General features: G+C 40.3%; 1 protein-coding gene across 2 annotated transcripts in view; it reads right to left on the reverse strand.

Moving 5' to 3' along the window:
• RBKS (ribokinase) overlaps positions 1–15,978 on the reverse strand; it is a 112,139-nt gene that overhangs the window by 82,837 nt on the left and 13,324 nt on the right. For both annotated transcript variants that reach the window (XM_030557318.1, XM_030557319.1), the window contains exon 2: positions 3,098–3,230. In XM_030557318.1, coding sequence (XP_030413178.1) covers positions 3,098–3,230 — 133 coding nt within the window. The remainder of the gene's footprint in view (positions 1–3,097; positions 3,231–15,978) is intronic.

Here is a 15,978-nt window from a genome sequence, read left to right on the forward strand (position 1 = left end):
TATTTTACCTTGAATGTGTAGAATTATATTATGCAGGTCCCACTGACATTTGCAGAGACTGTATAAATACTGTCACGGGTAAGATTTATGTGAAGGTATAAAGTGAACTCTAAATTTTAAATAAAATTAAGAAATGGTGAATTCTAGAGAGCTTAGAAAAATTCTTGCTTCTACTTTGTCTTCCTTTTCTCCAACACATAAATAAGACTAGGAAAAACTGTTTGTATATCGACTTAAGAAGAGATCGTTCTTTTTTTTGTAAAGTTAATAGCCATACCACTGACCTATGGAATTTGACTAATGAAGCAAACATTTCAGGAAACACATATTCTACCTTTGGCAGTAAGCAAATTCTGGACCTTTTTCAAATAATTCAAGATATGTATCAACCACAAAAAAAAGTTAGCATTCAGTTAGGAATATTAACACCAAATTCTCTGTAAACTTTTTCAGTACAAGAATCTGACAGCTACTCAAGACAAAGAGACCAAATATCTATGACTTGCCAGACTTGGGACACTGACAAACCTAACATAAGAAAACTCTACAGAACAGCTAGTGACAGGTGAACCTGAGATGGTTTGCAGGTATGATTTGGATACATAGCTATACCTCATTTACCTAAACACTGGGGTGGAAATCTAGTGAGAAAAGGCTCTCTCAGGAGATTAGGAACATTTATCCATGTCTTACCTGAAAATTTCTTTTCTTGGAGTAATGAGGTTGACAGATCCATGACATTAGGTACTCTGCTCTGTGAAGCCTTAGAGGCAGACCAGAACTGTCAGTCGGAGGCACAGGAGATGAGGCTCCATCTCTGCGAAACAGCCAGTTGAGACACTTCCATAGTGTAGGCAAAACTATTCAAATAGTAGTTATCAATGATCTTCTGTCAAACTGGGAGGACATATCTATAGCGGGGTCCCGTGGGATCTAGTATTTTAATTAATGACTTGGATAATGGAATGGAGAGTATGCTTATAAAATCCACAGATGACACAAAACAGGGAGGGTTGCAAGCACTTTTGAGGACAGGAATACAATTCAAAACAATCTTGACAAATTGAAGAATTGGTCTGAGTTCAGCAAGATGAAATTCAATAAAGACAAGAGCAAAATACTTCACTTACAAGGAAAAATCAAATGCACAACTACAACATGGGGAATAACTAGCTTGGTAGTAGTACTGCTGAAAAGGATCTGAGGGATACAGTGGATCACAACTTGAATAAAACTCAACAGTGTGATACAGCTGCCAAAAATTCAAATATTATTCTAGGATGCATTAACATGAGTGTCGCATGTAAGGCCTCTCAGGTAATTGTTCTGCTCTACCCAGCACTGGTGAGGCCTCAGCTGAAGTACTGTGTCCAATTTTGGGTGTCACACTTTAGGAAAGACATGGACAAACTGGAGGGAATCCAGAAGCAAGCAACCAAAATGGTAACAGGTTAAGAAGACCTGACATACGAGGAAAGGTCAAAAATTGGGCATATGTAGTCTTGAGAAAAAAAGACCGAGGGGGGACCTGAAAACAGTTTTCAAATATGTTAAGGGCTCTTATAAAGAGGATACTAGAAACCCTGCCCCTGCCTGAGCATTTGAGAAAGACCAGGGTCTCCGCAAAACAGACACTTGATCTCCATGGTGGCAGGTACTCAGAGAGGGAGATGCAGGAGACGCAGCAGCTGGCTTACCCTCTCTTAGCTGTTTCTGCCATGTGGCACTCTGTGTGGGTTAGGAAGGACAGAGTCCTGGTGACCGAGGAGAAAAGGAATCCTCCTTGCCAACAATGGCAGACTCTGACAGCTTGAAGACTTTAAGCCTCCCCTATTCTTTCCACACACACCCCCATCCATCTTGTTCATAATTGGTCTGCAGTGGAGAGGAGCTGGAGATGCTGATGAAATCCAGCAGTTCGTCAGAGGTGGGAGCCACACCTCTCCTGCCGCTGATTGACAGGTTTGGTCTGCCTCCAAGGCTGCATAGAGCAGAGTACCCCAAAGTCATGGATCTGAGGACCTCATTACAAATAAAAATTCCATTCTTTCCTATAGTATGTGCCCTCTTAGAAGAGACATTGGTCCATCAAACCTGGTTTCCAGTCCCTAGCCATGGCCAATATCTGGTACTCCAGTAGAAGGGGGGAGTGAAAGAGGTGAGAAGGGGGAGCAGTACATCCGGTCAAGTGTGGAATGCTCTTTATGGTTACAGCAGGATCGGTAAAGGCTAAGGCTAGAAGGGGAGGGAGTTCCATCTTAATCCTAGCAGTGATCATCCCTGAACCATAACATTTCATTATCCTTATCACCGCCTGCATACCAACAGATGTTATTAACAGTAATAAAATTATCATCCCTTTCCAAAAAGACGATGCAGTGACACAGGAATATAGGAACTGCCTGACTGAACCAGACCCATGATCCATCCAGCCCAGAAGCTTGTCTCCAACAGGAGCCAGCACCCAGATGCTTCAGAGGAAGATTCATGAAATTCCACAGTAGGCACATGTAGGATAATCTTTGGTTCCCTGCTCCCTGCAAAGATCTCATTCTAATCCCTAGTAAAGGTTGGTTTTAAAACATGAAAAATGAAGTTTTATATCCCTTCCAAAAATTTTTTTAGCCTATCAGTACTTGACTGTGACCACTTATGGCAGTGAATTCCCGGCTGATTACATGTTATTAAATATATAAATACAGCATGGCTGGTAAATGCAGAACCAAAAAAAATCATCAACTTACCTCTCGTTCTTGCAATACAGGACAAGGTAAAAAGGAGGGGCCGGTCAAGTTTAACTCAGTGTAATTCTGAATATCTCAAGTTCTCTCAGGTGACATTATTCTAGGCTTTGTGGTTTCTCATTACATGCAATTCCCACCAGACCATTATCCAATTCTTTTTCTGGCTGTCTTGTAAATACCAGAAGAACAGTTTCCCTGGCAGTACTTTGTTAATACATTTCTAACCAAAACCAGATGAGAAGAGATGCATTAAAAAGAGAGTCAACTTTTCTATCAACCACATAAAAGTTCCACTGAAGCTTGGATGAACATTTGGCTTGGCTGTTATCCAGCGGCTTCAAGTCAATGCTTACCTTACAAATCATCAAGGTCTTGGCCCCAAGTCGAGCAGCCTGGATGCACTGATTGGCTCCTTTCCCCCCAAAACCAATGAAAAACTTATGTCCATGGATAGTTTCTCCAGCTTTTGGCAGACGAGTGGTAAGGCTATTGCAATTAAAAAAAAATTACATATATTAGTAACTGATAGGTCAAGAGTCATAAAAATAGAGTTACATTGATACAATCCTAAGTGGCACCAATGTTCAAGTTGGTGCTACAGCAGGAGGCAGTGATGAGTTAGCCTTTCATTCAATAAATCACAAAAACTGATGATATGAGAGATCTGTTAGATTATCTAGTTCATCCAGTACCCATGTCAGGTTGTTTCCGATCATATTTTATATAATCTTTGTCCAATCTAGTTTTAGAAGTGCTAAGCAAAGGACGAACTGTTTTTTGTCACAAGTTTGTACATCACCTAGGACAATGAGGTCCTGGTCCATGGCTGGGATCCCTAGGAGCTACTACCATATAAATAAATAAATTAATAAAACAACTGCTCTCACTGTTAGGAAGTTTTACCCTGATATTCAGCCTAAGTTTTCATATTGTTAATTTCATCTCATTACAGCTAATTATACCTCCTTTGACTACCCTAGAGTAATTTTTCTCTCATATTGGTATTTATACCCTTCAGAGAGTTATAGATCATTACCATGTCTGACCACCTCTTAGCTGCCATTCAAACACACTGTACATATTTATCTCTTTTAATCTTTCTTTGTATATTACACCTTCCAGCCCTCTAATCATTTTGTTCTTCTTTGCATTCCCACCAGTTACATCTACATCTTCATGGGGCTGGATGCCCTGAACTGAATGCACTAGTACAGGTGCAGATTCACCAGAGTTGTATTCAAGATAGTCTGGAATCATTCTGTTTTGAAAAGATGTATTTTGTTAACCCTAGCAGACTTTTTGAATATGCCAAGAAAACAAATGAATAAATCACCTCTATTCTTGTGTAAAAAATCCACCTGAATTCATAGGGCTAGTCTCCCTGTGTCTGTTGTATTAATAACAAATACAGTCTACAGAGGTTGTCCTATACCATGATAGAGCAGCATTTGGTCATATTATTACCCAAAATTCTGCTTCTCACAGGGAACACCAAACACAAGCTTCAAAAATTAGAATACATTTTACCTCCTAGACTACCACAAATGCAACAAACCAGCGCCTGTTGGGAGAGCATGCCTTTTGTCACTCAACAGCAACTCTTTCAAGTGACTGACAAGCTACAAAAGATGGTTTGAAGGCTGGTGGCAAAAAGATTCTCAGAGGGGAAGCTATGAAGTAGGGAAAGGGGGAGGTTCAGAGCTTTGCAGGAATGCCATGGAGCCTTCCCCAAGGAGGAGCAGAATACTTGTGGCTGTTTGTAATTACAGAGCATTAAAGCATGTTCAGCCAAGTAGATCTCACCACTGGCTGAACATCCCTGACCCTTTCATCTGGAAGAAAGTTGAAATGGGACAGCTCTGTACTAGTGGATCACTCTTAACTACCTGTTGTGAAGGACATGGAAACTGCCTGCAATAGGTTAAATATTGTATTTTCTTTAAGTGTTATTGTGTTGTTTGCTACATGTTTCCAAAGGATTAATTCCTGCAGGAGCTAAAGGCATGTGAGCAGGAAAGCAGATAATAGCTTCTGAGGGTCCTATTTACCAATATTTAAAAGACAATCCAGGTGTCATTCATGTTAAGTTTAATCTCTGACCATGCTGAATTCGACCTCTGGCTTGTAACCATATAAATAAAAATATGAATACCATATATGGGTAGAGGGGATCCAGGTGGGAAAATGAAACAAATAACTTTGTGGTGGATAAAAAGACAGTCCCTGAAAGACATGAGAGAGAGAGAGACTGAATCTCCAGTCCCCAAAGGTTGGGATGTCTAGGATATACTAGGCCTACTTAAACCTTTAGGCAATAATCAGATGTGTGTAGACCTTCTATGTCATCAAACCTTCATTTCTCTTGCCATGTTGTGCTCCTACTGCTATGATTAAACAATACCCTGTTCTGAAGTGAAGGACCAGCCGCCGAATTGCCGCCGAAGACCAAAGCGGCAGCGGTATAGCTGCAGATCATGATCACGGGTTTTTTTTTCCCCCACCCTTTTTGCTGCTTGGGGCGGCAAAACCCCTGGAGTCGGCCCTGAAGCTCAAGAAGGGCAGACTTGCAGGCAGCCAATCCCTGTTGGGCATGCTGGGCAACCATGATTGGTACACAGGGTACTGGAGCCATGGGCCCGGTCTAAGAGTGAGAGAATCATGGGATTCAAACATGAAAGAGTTGAAGGAACAGGGCTCATCATCTATGTGGATGCACTCTGAGAGACCAGAGAGAGATCAAAGGTGCACCTAGTCCTGAAGTGTGACACTTGTTTCCAAGGAGATGGGAGTGGAAAGACAGGGTGAAGAAGTGGAAGGGTTCCAGCTATTTTAAACAAAAATACATAGATTTAAAAAAAAAAAATCAATCAACGGATGGGTTATGAAGTGTTGAAATAAAGTCAGCATTTACAAGTGATTGCCACCCAGAGGCATGTGTGACGTTCTGCAGTGTTTTCCTATACTGCGAAGAGGGGATAACTGCAAGATCTCAAATACCATTATGTAGTTAATGTGGGTGCATGCTGACTTTTAATGGCAACCATTACAATTGACTGCTACTTGCACTAATTCATGTGTCATCAGAACAATGGCTTGCAGGGAACCAAAATATTGATGGCTGTGGAGCTGAGCATGTTTGTGTTTTGCAGCTTTCAAAAGACTCCCGTTGTGACATCATCATAGGTAAGCGCAGGCAACCTTCTAAAGCTATATGTCATTTCATAATGAACAGTCATTTCACTCAACTTTGAAATTAGATTAAGAAAGCGTGTATCCACTGCTCATTCACTTTCATTCCTGAAGACTTTTCCAGGAGACTGGGATTTATTCTAGATATGATTAGGCTCAACAAAAGCTACGATATATTTAAACAAAGGTCTGTAACCACAGCTTCCCAACAGAAGTCAGTTAGTAGCCCTGCTCTCTGAGTTCATGCACACTTTCCAAGAAGCAGACTTCCATATATGTTCTTGATTTAACAGTGAACAGAACTGTTCTTCTCAGTCACATCGGTGTAAATCAGAAGAAACTCACAATTAAGTCAAGAGAACTAAACACGTGTGAAACCAGGGTAAGTAAGATGAGGATCCAGGACTCAGTGTTTAAAGCAGCATAGCATAACTAGTGCTTGTGGGAAGCAACCAGCTTGCTTAGTATGGGAAGATGGCCTTTGCTGTTGTTGATGAGAATGTGCAACATCTTGACCAAAGATCAAGCTAGAACAGTGAATTACAATTATGCAATTTTACAAATAGTCCAAGCAAATTAGGCAAAAATATTCAGCTAGTTCTAAGTAATTCATTATAAAAAATGATTTGGCTTCAAAGAATTATAGCTGATAATTTAGGACTCTTCGCCACTTCAATCCTATTATTAAGCACATTCACAGTACTGATCCATATATATAGATCTGGAGGTTTCACTTTTACTGAAATAGGTATTCAATCAAAAGAAACATTGTTCTAATGTAATGCTATTATCTTGTCATTTAATTCTGCAATGATAAGTGAATACTAGATTTTGATTATCATCAGACAATCTTAACATGCAATTCAGGTTTCTGTTATGAACAGGCAATGATGAGTAATCTGTATGATTAAGGAACCATATGAGTTCTTAGGTCATTGAGTACTTATAATACCTTAAAAATGATGAAACAGCTAATGTTACTAAAAAACTAGGCTAAACAAGTTAATTAGAAAAAGTGTTACACCAACTTTCAGAATGGTTATATACAATGTTTAGTAACACAATTTACCTTTGACGTAACTTGAAAACATTAAACTAGATAGCAAATGGATTTAAGTGGAATAAATGCTATATATTGCACAGCGACTACATACTGAAACCTTACATACTACTGATAACAATGTCCAGTTCTGACATATTTCCCCATTCAATAAATGACAAATAAAACTGTAAAATACATAACACGTGTTTTGCAAATTGTGTGCTTACTAATTATATTTCACATTTATGGAGCACCAAGATCCTGAAATGCTTTACACACAAGTAGAGGAATCAGTTAACTCAGTGGTCCACAACCTTTTTGTCTGGCGGGCACCAGACGAAGGACCGTGGCGGCGGTGGAGCACCCGCCGAAATGCCGCCGAATTTCGGCGGCATTTCAGCGGCGACACTTCTCAATGACATCACTTGTCAGTGACAAGCGGCATCATGATATGTGTTGCCGCCAAAATGCCACAGAAATTTGGTGGCATTTCGGCGGATGCTCCACCACTGGCCAGGACGCAGCGCCCGCGGGCACCGCATTGGGGACCCCCGAGTTAATTTATCACTGAAATACAATCTCTTCTTGGACAAGATGCAGCAGGTATTTAATGGTGTACAAGAACAATTCAGTTTTGGACAGGAAGTTAAGAATACCATATTGAATTGAAACTTCAGAGGATTTAGTCAGGCAGAATGAAAGTACATAAATTAGAATTTCTCTTCTACTATGTAAGGTTCCATGAGGTCTTAAAGGGTATGAATGGTGAGCATTTAAAAAAAAACAAAAAACAAACGTCTCAGGAAAGATGGTATTGCAAACAGTACAGAGCTCCTCAATACCTTACTGGGGGCACTGGTTCAACACCCTCTCATAGGGAAAAGTTCTACCTGTTGAGTCATTAATGCCACTTTCCATGATATTCTGGATTTTCTTTGAAGAGCTCCCATCCAAACAGTGGTGAGACCATAGCCAAAGATGGAAAGACTAAGGAGTCGGGGGTGGAGGGGAGGCCATGCTTGCATAAATCAGTTTTTAAATTTATCAAGCTGTAAGATTTTACTTCTAAATAAAGCTTGAAAATTAATTTGCTAATGTCTGCTCAGGGCTTTTAATGTGTTAAGTAATACAAGTGCTACATATATATACACATTTTACTTTTTAAAATTACATGTTCTTAATATCAGAGGGGTAGCCGTGGTAGTGCGGATCTGTAAAAAGCGACAAAGAGTCCTGTGGCACCTTATAGACTAACAGACATATTGGAGCAGAAGCTTTTGTGGGTGAATAACCACTTCGTCAGACGCACGTGATGGAAATTTCTAGAGGCTAGTTCAATCAGGGAGGATGAGGCCCTCATCTAGCAGTTGAGGTGTGAAAACCAAGGGAGGGGAAACTGCTTTTGTAGTTGGCTAGCCATTCACAGTCTTTTGTTTAATCCTGAGCTGATGGTGTCAGATTTGCAAACGAACTGAAGTTCAGCAGTTGCTCTTTGGAGTCTGGTCCTGAAGTTTTTTGCTGCAGCATGGCTACCTTTAAATCTGCTATTGTGTGTCCAGGGAGGTTGAAGTGTTCTCTTACAGGTTTTTGTATATTGCCTTTCCTAATACCTGATTTGTTCCTAATATCTAACCTCGTCATCCTTAGACTGATTCTTGCCTGCATATTTATACCTGCCTCTGGAAATTTCAACCACATGCATCTGATGAAGTGGGTATTCACCCACGAAAGCTTATGCTCCAATACTTAAGTTAGTCTCTAAGGTGCCACAGGACTCTCTGTCACTTTTTACATGTTCTTAATAGGCAAATTTAGAGGGGAACAAGAGAATTTTCATGTCCACTTAGACACATCATTATTTAAAGTGAATACCAATTACACTATAAGACAAAAAAAATCCAAGCATTCTTCTTGAACCACAAAGTGAGTAGAATTTGACATAGTCAGTCATCTGGCATGCTGTGATGCTTGCTTATTTTGCCAAACGTTTTCTGATTTCTTCACTCTGCTTCTCGTTCTGTTTGTTGTAATAGCTTACTGTCTGCGATGTTATACTTCGTATGTACGTATTTTGGGGCAGGGACTGCCACGCTACTTTATTATACATTTGTACAGTGCCTAACACAATGGGATCTTGGTCTCTAGGTGCTACTTCAATACAGATAACAACAGAACAATGCAGAAATGCTGCATGCAAAAGTAAAGTAATAAAATATGTGGGTTAGAACCTGGCTCTGCTCCCTCTGAGTCACTCTTTCAGTGCAAAGGGGGAAAAAACTGACTTATCTCCCCTGCTTGGAATTCCCCAATGTTGCGAAGTCCCATGTGGGTTCAGCGACAGTGTAGTGAGTGCTTATCCAGCTCCCATAACCACTGGACACCATCAGGCTAAGCACCATACAAACACATAGTTGAAAAGTGGCGAAAAAATCCCACCACTTGAGTCATTTAAAATTGAGCTAGTCAAAATGCTAGAGAAAACAATCCTGCATCAGCTGGAATTTAGACAAAAATATAGCAATTCTTTTCAATATCTGATTTTAACGATCTACTTATATTCTAATTCATTTTCATGGAGCTGCATCTCCATGATATGTGGAGAGAATGGCTTGTGAGATTAAGAATGGATTAGGGGAGCCTTTCACTTGTGTATCCCTGGTTTCAAACCAGTCCAGGTCAGTAGTGACTAAAAGTTACTATTATAGCCATTTGCAAAATGCAGAAAAAAAATCATCGAAAGTCTTGGAATTTTTCAATCAACGTTTTTTGTTGAAATTTCAAATTTTCTAGAGATTTTGACCACTCTAAAAACTGGCTAAAATATAGGGGGGGAAAATCCAAATAAATTCCATCCAGTTCTAGATATCTGATGGCTGTTTGCTGACTTCCAGTCAGTTTATAGCAGACAGTTATATGCATCTCAAAACCACCACCAAAACTGGAACTTGGCAAAGAAGCCAATGAATTAAGGGACTGTGAAGATTCATTGGAGTGCCTTCCCCCCCCACATCTCTAGCAGTTTACATTTTTTAAATAGGTGGGCACAGCACTGATGATGTCATTTTATGTGGAATGTGTAACTGCTGTAAATTCTAGGCTGTAAGGAAATTAAAAATATAATATGACTATCTTCAAACATTCAAGACTCAGAAAACATTCTTACCAAACATCTGCCCTGTATTTAAAAAGACTATGGAAATTTTCAAAATTACCACTCTAACTTGATTTCCCTCCCACGTTGTTCTTCCTTGATGTCTCTCTCAATTACATTATTTTTGGAACTGCAATTGTATATTTTTTTTTTAATGAGATTTGATTGCAATGTTGGTACAGAACACTTTTTAGATTTCTTCAGTTTGTCCAGTGTTGAAGAAGACTGTTTATATATTTAGAAGAATATTATACTATGATATCAGTTACTTAAATTAAAAATCCTCATAGCCCACCCCAAAGCTGACTTTTGGGGCCTTGATGACAGATCAGGGTAAGCAAGACACATGGACATAAAACCGTTCTATAATATTGTGAGAAGGGATTGAATGATAAAATCATTTAACAAAGTGGAAACAATGTGGTCTAGTGGTTAAGCCAGGGAGGTCTGCAAGTCAGGACTCCTGGGTTCTATTCTTCTCTACTATTGCCATGCTTCATGACTTGCCTAAATCACTGAAATGCTCTGTGCCTCGGTTTCATTATTATAAAACAAGTACAATATTTATCTATCACATAGAAGTGTTATGAAGCTTCATTTAATACGTTCCATCTGAGGCTCTCAAAAAGGGTTATAGAAATTTCATTTACTGAAGGGGAAACTAATATACTTGTGTGTTTAATTAAATACTTTATGGTAGCAATGGGATGTGAGGTGTATTCTCTCTGCTTCCAACCTCCAACTCTCTAAAAACGGGGCTGGAACTCAGTATATGGTTAAATAGCTACATCTTTGACAAACAAACAGTTTGCTTTATTAATGTTACAATCTATAGTAACAAAATCTAAATGTTGTTACTATCCAGTCACACTTCAGAAAACTAAAGATTAGGAGGAGGAAACATAATCATCACAAATATTTCCCCCAATGAGTTGTTCTGAAATTATGCACTCCAAGACAAGAATTCTGATAGGTGTGTAACATTTCATTAGGTTCAGCTGTAAAGTGTTTCTTAAAGAAAGGACATACAGGCTGCAAATTACTAGTACCACCAGAACAATCTTCAGTCTAGGCTTCACTCAGCCAACATGTCACCAGGGTAATGAACATATTCAAGTATAGTGTATCAAAATCCCAATCTCTTCACTAGATCAGAGTCATTATTTTGAAACAAGTCCATCTCTGACTCTAATAATAGAATTACAAATCCATTGAGGAAGGCAGTCTCTGGAGAACAGCAATTATTAAAGATGGTCTCTCAAAGTATAGGGCCCTGGAATAATTTCATTCCACACTCCAGAAGATACCCAATGGGATATTTTTTAGTGAGAGAATACTATCTACTCATCCTCTGCAACAAGTAGGAAGCTTTCCTAGGTGAATACCTTTCACTTTTTAATTATCTGAGCTTTTATTATAAACAGACTAAAATGCTAGTCTTTAGAAATTATGGCTCCAAAGATTATCCTCTAAATATTAAAGGAGCAGAAATCAATGCAATGCTGCCTTCTGAAATCTACTAATAGACAGCCCCAGTGCCTCAGTTGGTGCCCAGGATTTTTCTGAGCTATAGCACAAAGAAAACTGACTAGAGTCTTGATCATTTTCACTGCCTCTGTGGCAGTGCAACTGAAAAGAAGTCGGTTAGTTTCATTCTACAGCTGCTGCATGGGAAAGCTATGAGCAACAGTGAAGGAATGCACTGGTGCTGTTCTGGGAAGTAGGAAGCTGGCTTTCATTTTTCTGTAGCTGTGGGTACAAAAGACTCTTGGTTTCTCACATGGGCATTGACCCTGGTCAGTGCCACCCCCTCCCTATCTTTCATGTCAGTCTTGGACTAATAGATTTAGTCCTTCACTTAGTAGGTATCTAGTAAAACTATGAAGGACTATGTAAGTATGCATGGACAGTGGTGGCGGTAGGCAGGAAAATGCAGTACTGAGAGAGTGAAAGATTTTTGAGGAGATCAAAGGTAGGAGAAAAAAACCCAAAATATATAGGAGGAGGTAGAGAATAAAATGCAGAAATAGAGAAAGATAAGAAGTGGAGATAGATATGAGGCAAGTGACACCAAAGGCAACTCAGGAAATGATACACCATGATCCATTACAGAAAAAATAAGGATAAAAATGTGGAATGAAGCCAGAAAGGGAAAGAAGGTATAATAGAAGATGTAGTAAGTTACATATACAAATATTAAATAGAAAATTGACTAATGATGTTACAGTTAAAATGTCACATAACTCTTCCTTTTTATTATTGAGGGGGACGTTTGGCCATCAGAGTGTGACAGTACAAGTATGTTTCACCTTCGGCCAGTAGGCTTAAGTCTTTTGGTTCATAAGTGTGGGGTAGTTTTTTCAAACCCTACACAGACACACCATGGTTCTCATCAAGAAGCAAAAGGGAGACCTTCTGTGCTAAGAGCACAAGCCCCTAAAACTTAAGCTACAGAGGAACTCGTTTTTGCTATGAATAAATAGAAGGCTATTATGGTGCACAGATCTAGTTGCTAGAGCAGTGGTTCTCAACACGCAGGCCGCTTGAGGCCCAATCAGCACGTAGCTGTGGCTCAAGTGACATCATCAAGTAGTATATATATTGTGTGGATGCAGCCCATGCGGGCAGCACAGAGAACTCCCTGACCCCTCTGCCTAGGAGCTGGACATGCCAGCTGCTTCTGGGAGCCACCTTAGGTAAACACTGCCCAGCCGGAGCCTGCACGCTGAACCTCCTTCTGACCCCAACTCCCTGCCCCAGGTCGGAACCTCCCCTGCACCCAAACTCCCTTCTGGAGCCAACACCCCACATCCCCTCCTGCACCTCAACCGCCTGCCCTGAGCCCCCTCCTGCACTCTAACCTCCCAGACCCACCTCAGAGTCCACACCCTCTCCTGCACCCCAACCCCCTGTCCCAGCCCAGAGCCCCTCCTGCAACCCAAACCCCTCATTTCTGGCCCCACCCTGAAGCCTGCACCTACAGCCAGAGTCCTCTCTCCCTCACACACCACAAGCCCCTGCCCACAGAAAGTGAGTGAGGGTGGGGGAGAGGGAGCAACAGAGGGAGAGGGGATGGAGTGAGTGGGGGTGAGGCCTCAGATAAGGGCAGGACTTTGGGGAAGGGGCAGGGCACGGGTGTTTGGTTTTGTGCGATTAGAAAGTTGGCAACCCTATAAATAAGGTGAGCACCGCTGTGCTAGAGGGAGACATGATAACAAGCATTGAGGGACAGGTCCAGATTCACAGGTGACAGAAAAAAAGGAAGTCTGAAAGCAGAAGGCTGTGTTTGAGGACACAGAACCAACCTACTCTGGGTCAATAATATCTTTTTTCACAATAAGCTTCCACAAGGATCTCTTTATTCTGTAAAATACCCTCACCCCTTTGTTTAGGCAACATATTGGTAAAGAACCCTGTTCCAGTTCTGTCTGTGCACATAATACATCATATATTAGGCTAGGATGGAAACAGTAGATGTCAAATTGAAAAAGCTTACTGTGTGTGACGGCGGAGGCGGGGAGGGGGAAGAGGGGAAAGGGGTGCTAACAATTAGGGCTCTCCCTCCCCCCCATTTTTATTTTTGAAAAATTCCTTGCTAGTAAACTTCTTCTATGGAAAGAACAGCTCAGACAATTCCTAAAGACAATGTCACATATATGCCTGTCCAGAATGTTTTTACACACACATTTGTTACCATCAATTCTATAAGATTTTTTACTGCAGCTTCTGATTTGTGCCAGCAGCAGCTCCTTACCGTCATGACTACTAAAATTCACCAAATGCTAGTAAAGATATTTATGTCCATAGATGGATCTAGGAAGAGAATTATTTCCATTACTGGTAGATGCAGTAAGTAATTTATAAACAAGACAGAAGGGAACTATTCAACATAATGTTCCACATCTCATGAAGAAGAAAAATACAATGTTCTCAGTATTTAGTGTTACATCTCCAATACAATAGATCTTCATTGTGTCAGCAATGTCCTATGGACATTTTAACAAGCAGTTACCATAGAAAATTTCCCCTTTAATCTACAATCAACCTTGTGTGGCAGGAATACAAATGCTTCTAGAGACAAGGGATGAAGGACTAGGAAATCTATCCATAAACAATAATAGCCTAAGAAACAATCACAAACCACGTGCCAAACAACGTTAAGTGTCATATGATGGAAATCTTTATACACTACTTTGTTCCTAGTGAGTATATTGAGAATGCAGCATAGTGTTCATTTTGCATAATTTGAGGTGAAGCAAAAATCTTGTAGGGAGTTCAGCATATACATCTGAAGCTGCCAAGGCCCAGTCAAAATCATTTGATGTAAATAATTTAAGAATATAAGAATGTAAGAGCTGCCACACTGGGTCAGAGCATAGTCCATCTTGCCCAATATCCCGTCTTTCAGAGTGGCCAATATCAGAGCTTCTGGTGTAGTGTACAAAACACAGCAATTATGGAATGATCTAGCCATCTTACACTCCTAGCTTCTGGCAGTCAGAGGGTCAGGATTACCCTGTGTATGTGGTTATCCCCCTGACCATCTTGGCTAACAACCATCAATGGACGTATCCTTCCATGAATTTATCCAGTTCTTTTTTGAACTAGTTATACTTTTGGCCATCAAAATATCCCATACCAATGAGTTCCATAGCTTAATTGTGCATTATGTGAAAAAGTACTTCCTTTTGTTTGTACTTCTGCTGCCAATTAATTCCATCAGGCGACCTCTGTTTTTTGTGTTGTTGGAAAGGATGAACAACAGCTCTTTATTTATTTTTTCCACACCATTCATGATTTTATGGACCTCTATCAGCCCCCACCACCAATCATCTACTTTCTAAGATGAACAACCCATATCTTTTTAGTCTCTTCTCACATGGAAGGCGTTCCATGCCCGTGGTCATCTTTGTTGCCCTTCTCTGAAATTTTTGCAGTTCCACTATTACCTTTTTGAGATGGGGCAACCAGAACTGGACACAATATTCAAAGAGGAGCACATCCTAGATTTATATAGTGGCACTATGAGATAATCTGTCTTATATTTTATCACTTTCCTAATAGTTCTAATATACTCTTAGCCTTTTTCATCACTGCTGTGCATTGAGAGGAAATTTTCAGAGAATCATCCACGGTAACTCCAAGATCTCTTTCTCGTAGAACAACAGTTAATTTAGAACCTCTAATTGTATATGTATAGTTGGGATTAATTTGCACAATGTGCATTCCTTTGCACTTATCAATGTTGAATTTCATCTGCCATTTTGTTGCCTAGTCACTCACTGTTGTGAGATCTGTAACTCCTCTGTAACTCCTCACAGTCTGCTTTGGACTGAACTACCTTGAATAATTTTGTTTCATCTGCAAACTATGTCACTTTACTGTCCACTTTCTTTTCCAGATCATTAATGAAAACGTTGACCAGCACAGGTCCTAGTTCAGATCCTTGGTGGACCCCGTTGATCATGTCTCTCCATTGTGAAAACTGAACATTTGTGGATAAGAGTGATCCAGTTGATATAGTGTACTGGGATTTTCAGAAAGGCTTTGACATATCACAGGTAGTGAAATCACCTCAACCCTCCCTTCCATTTGGTGTCTCCTCCCCCAATGCCTTAGGCATATTCACCTACATATCACTGTGTGTTGCAGCTCCCTGCATCTGCACAGTGATCTAGAAATTCTGTGCAATCAGAAGGGAACAACAGTACTTCTGTAGCAGGTGAGATCACGTAACACATAACAGTGTATGGGCCATTATGTTAGAATGGTTGTGATGTTATTGATATAAACTGGGACCATATAGAACATGGTTTGCAACCAAGGTCCTGTAGTGGCACCAAATCCTATGT

Source organism: Gopherus evgoodei, chromosome 3 (genome assembly GCF_007399415.2).
Source record: "Gopherus evgoodei ecotype Sinaloan lineage chromosome 3, rGopEvg1_v1.p, whole genome shotgun sequence".
Taxonomy (NCBI): domain Eukaryota; kingdom Metazoa; phylum Chordata; order Testudines; family Testudinidae; genus Gopherus; species Gopherus evgoodei.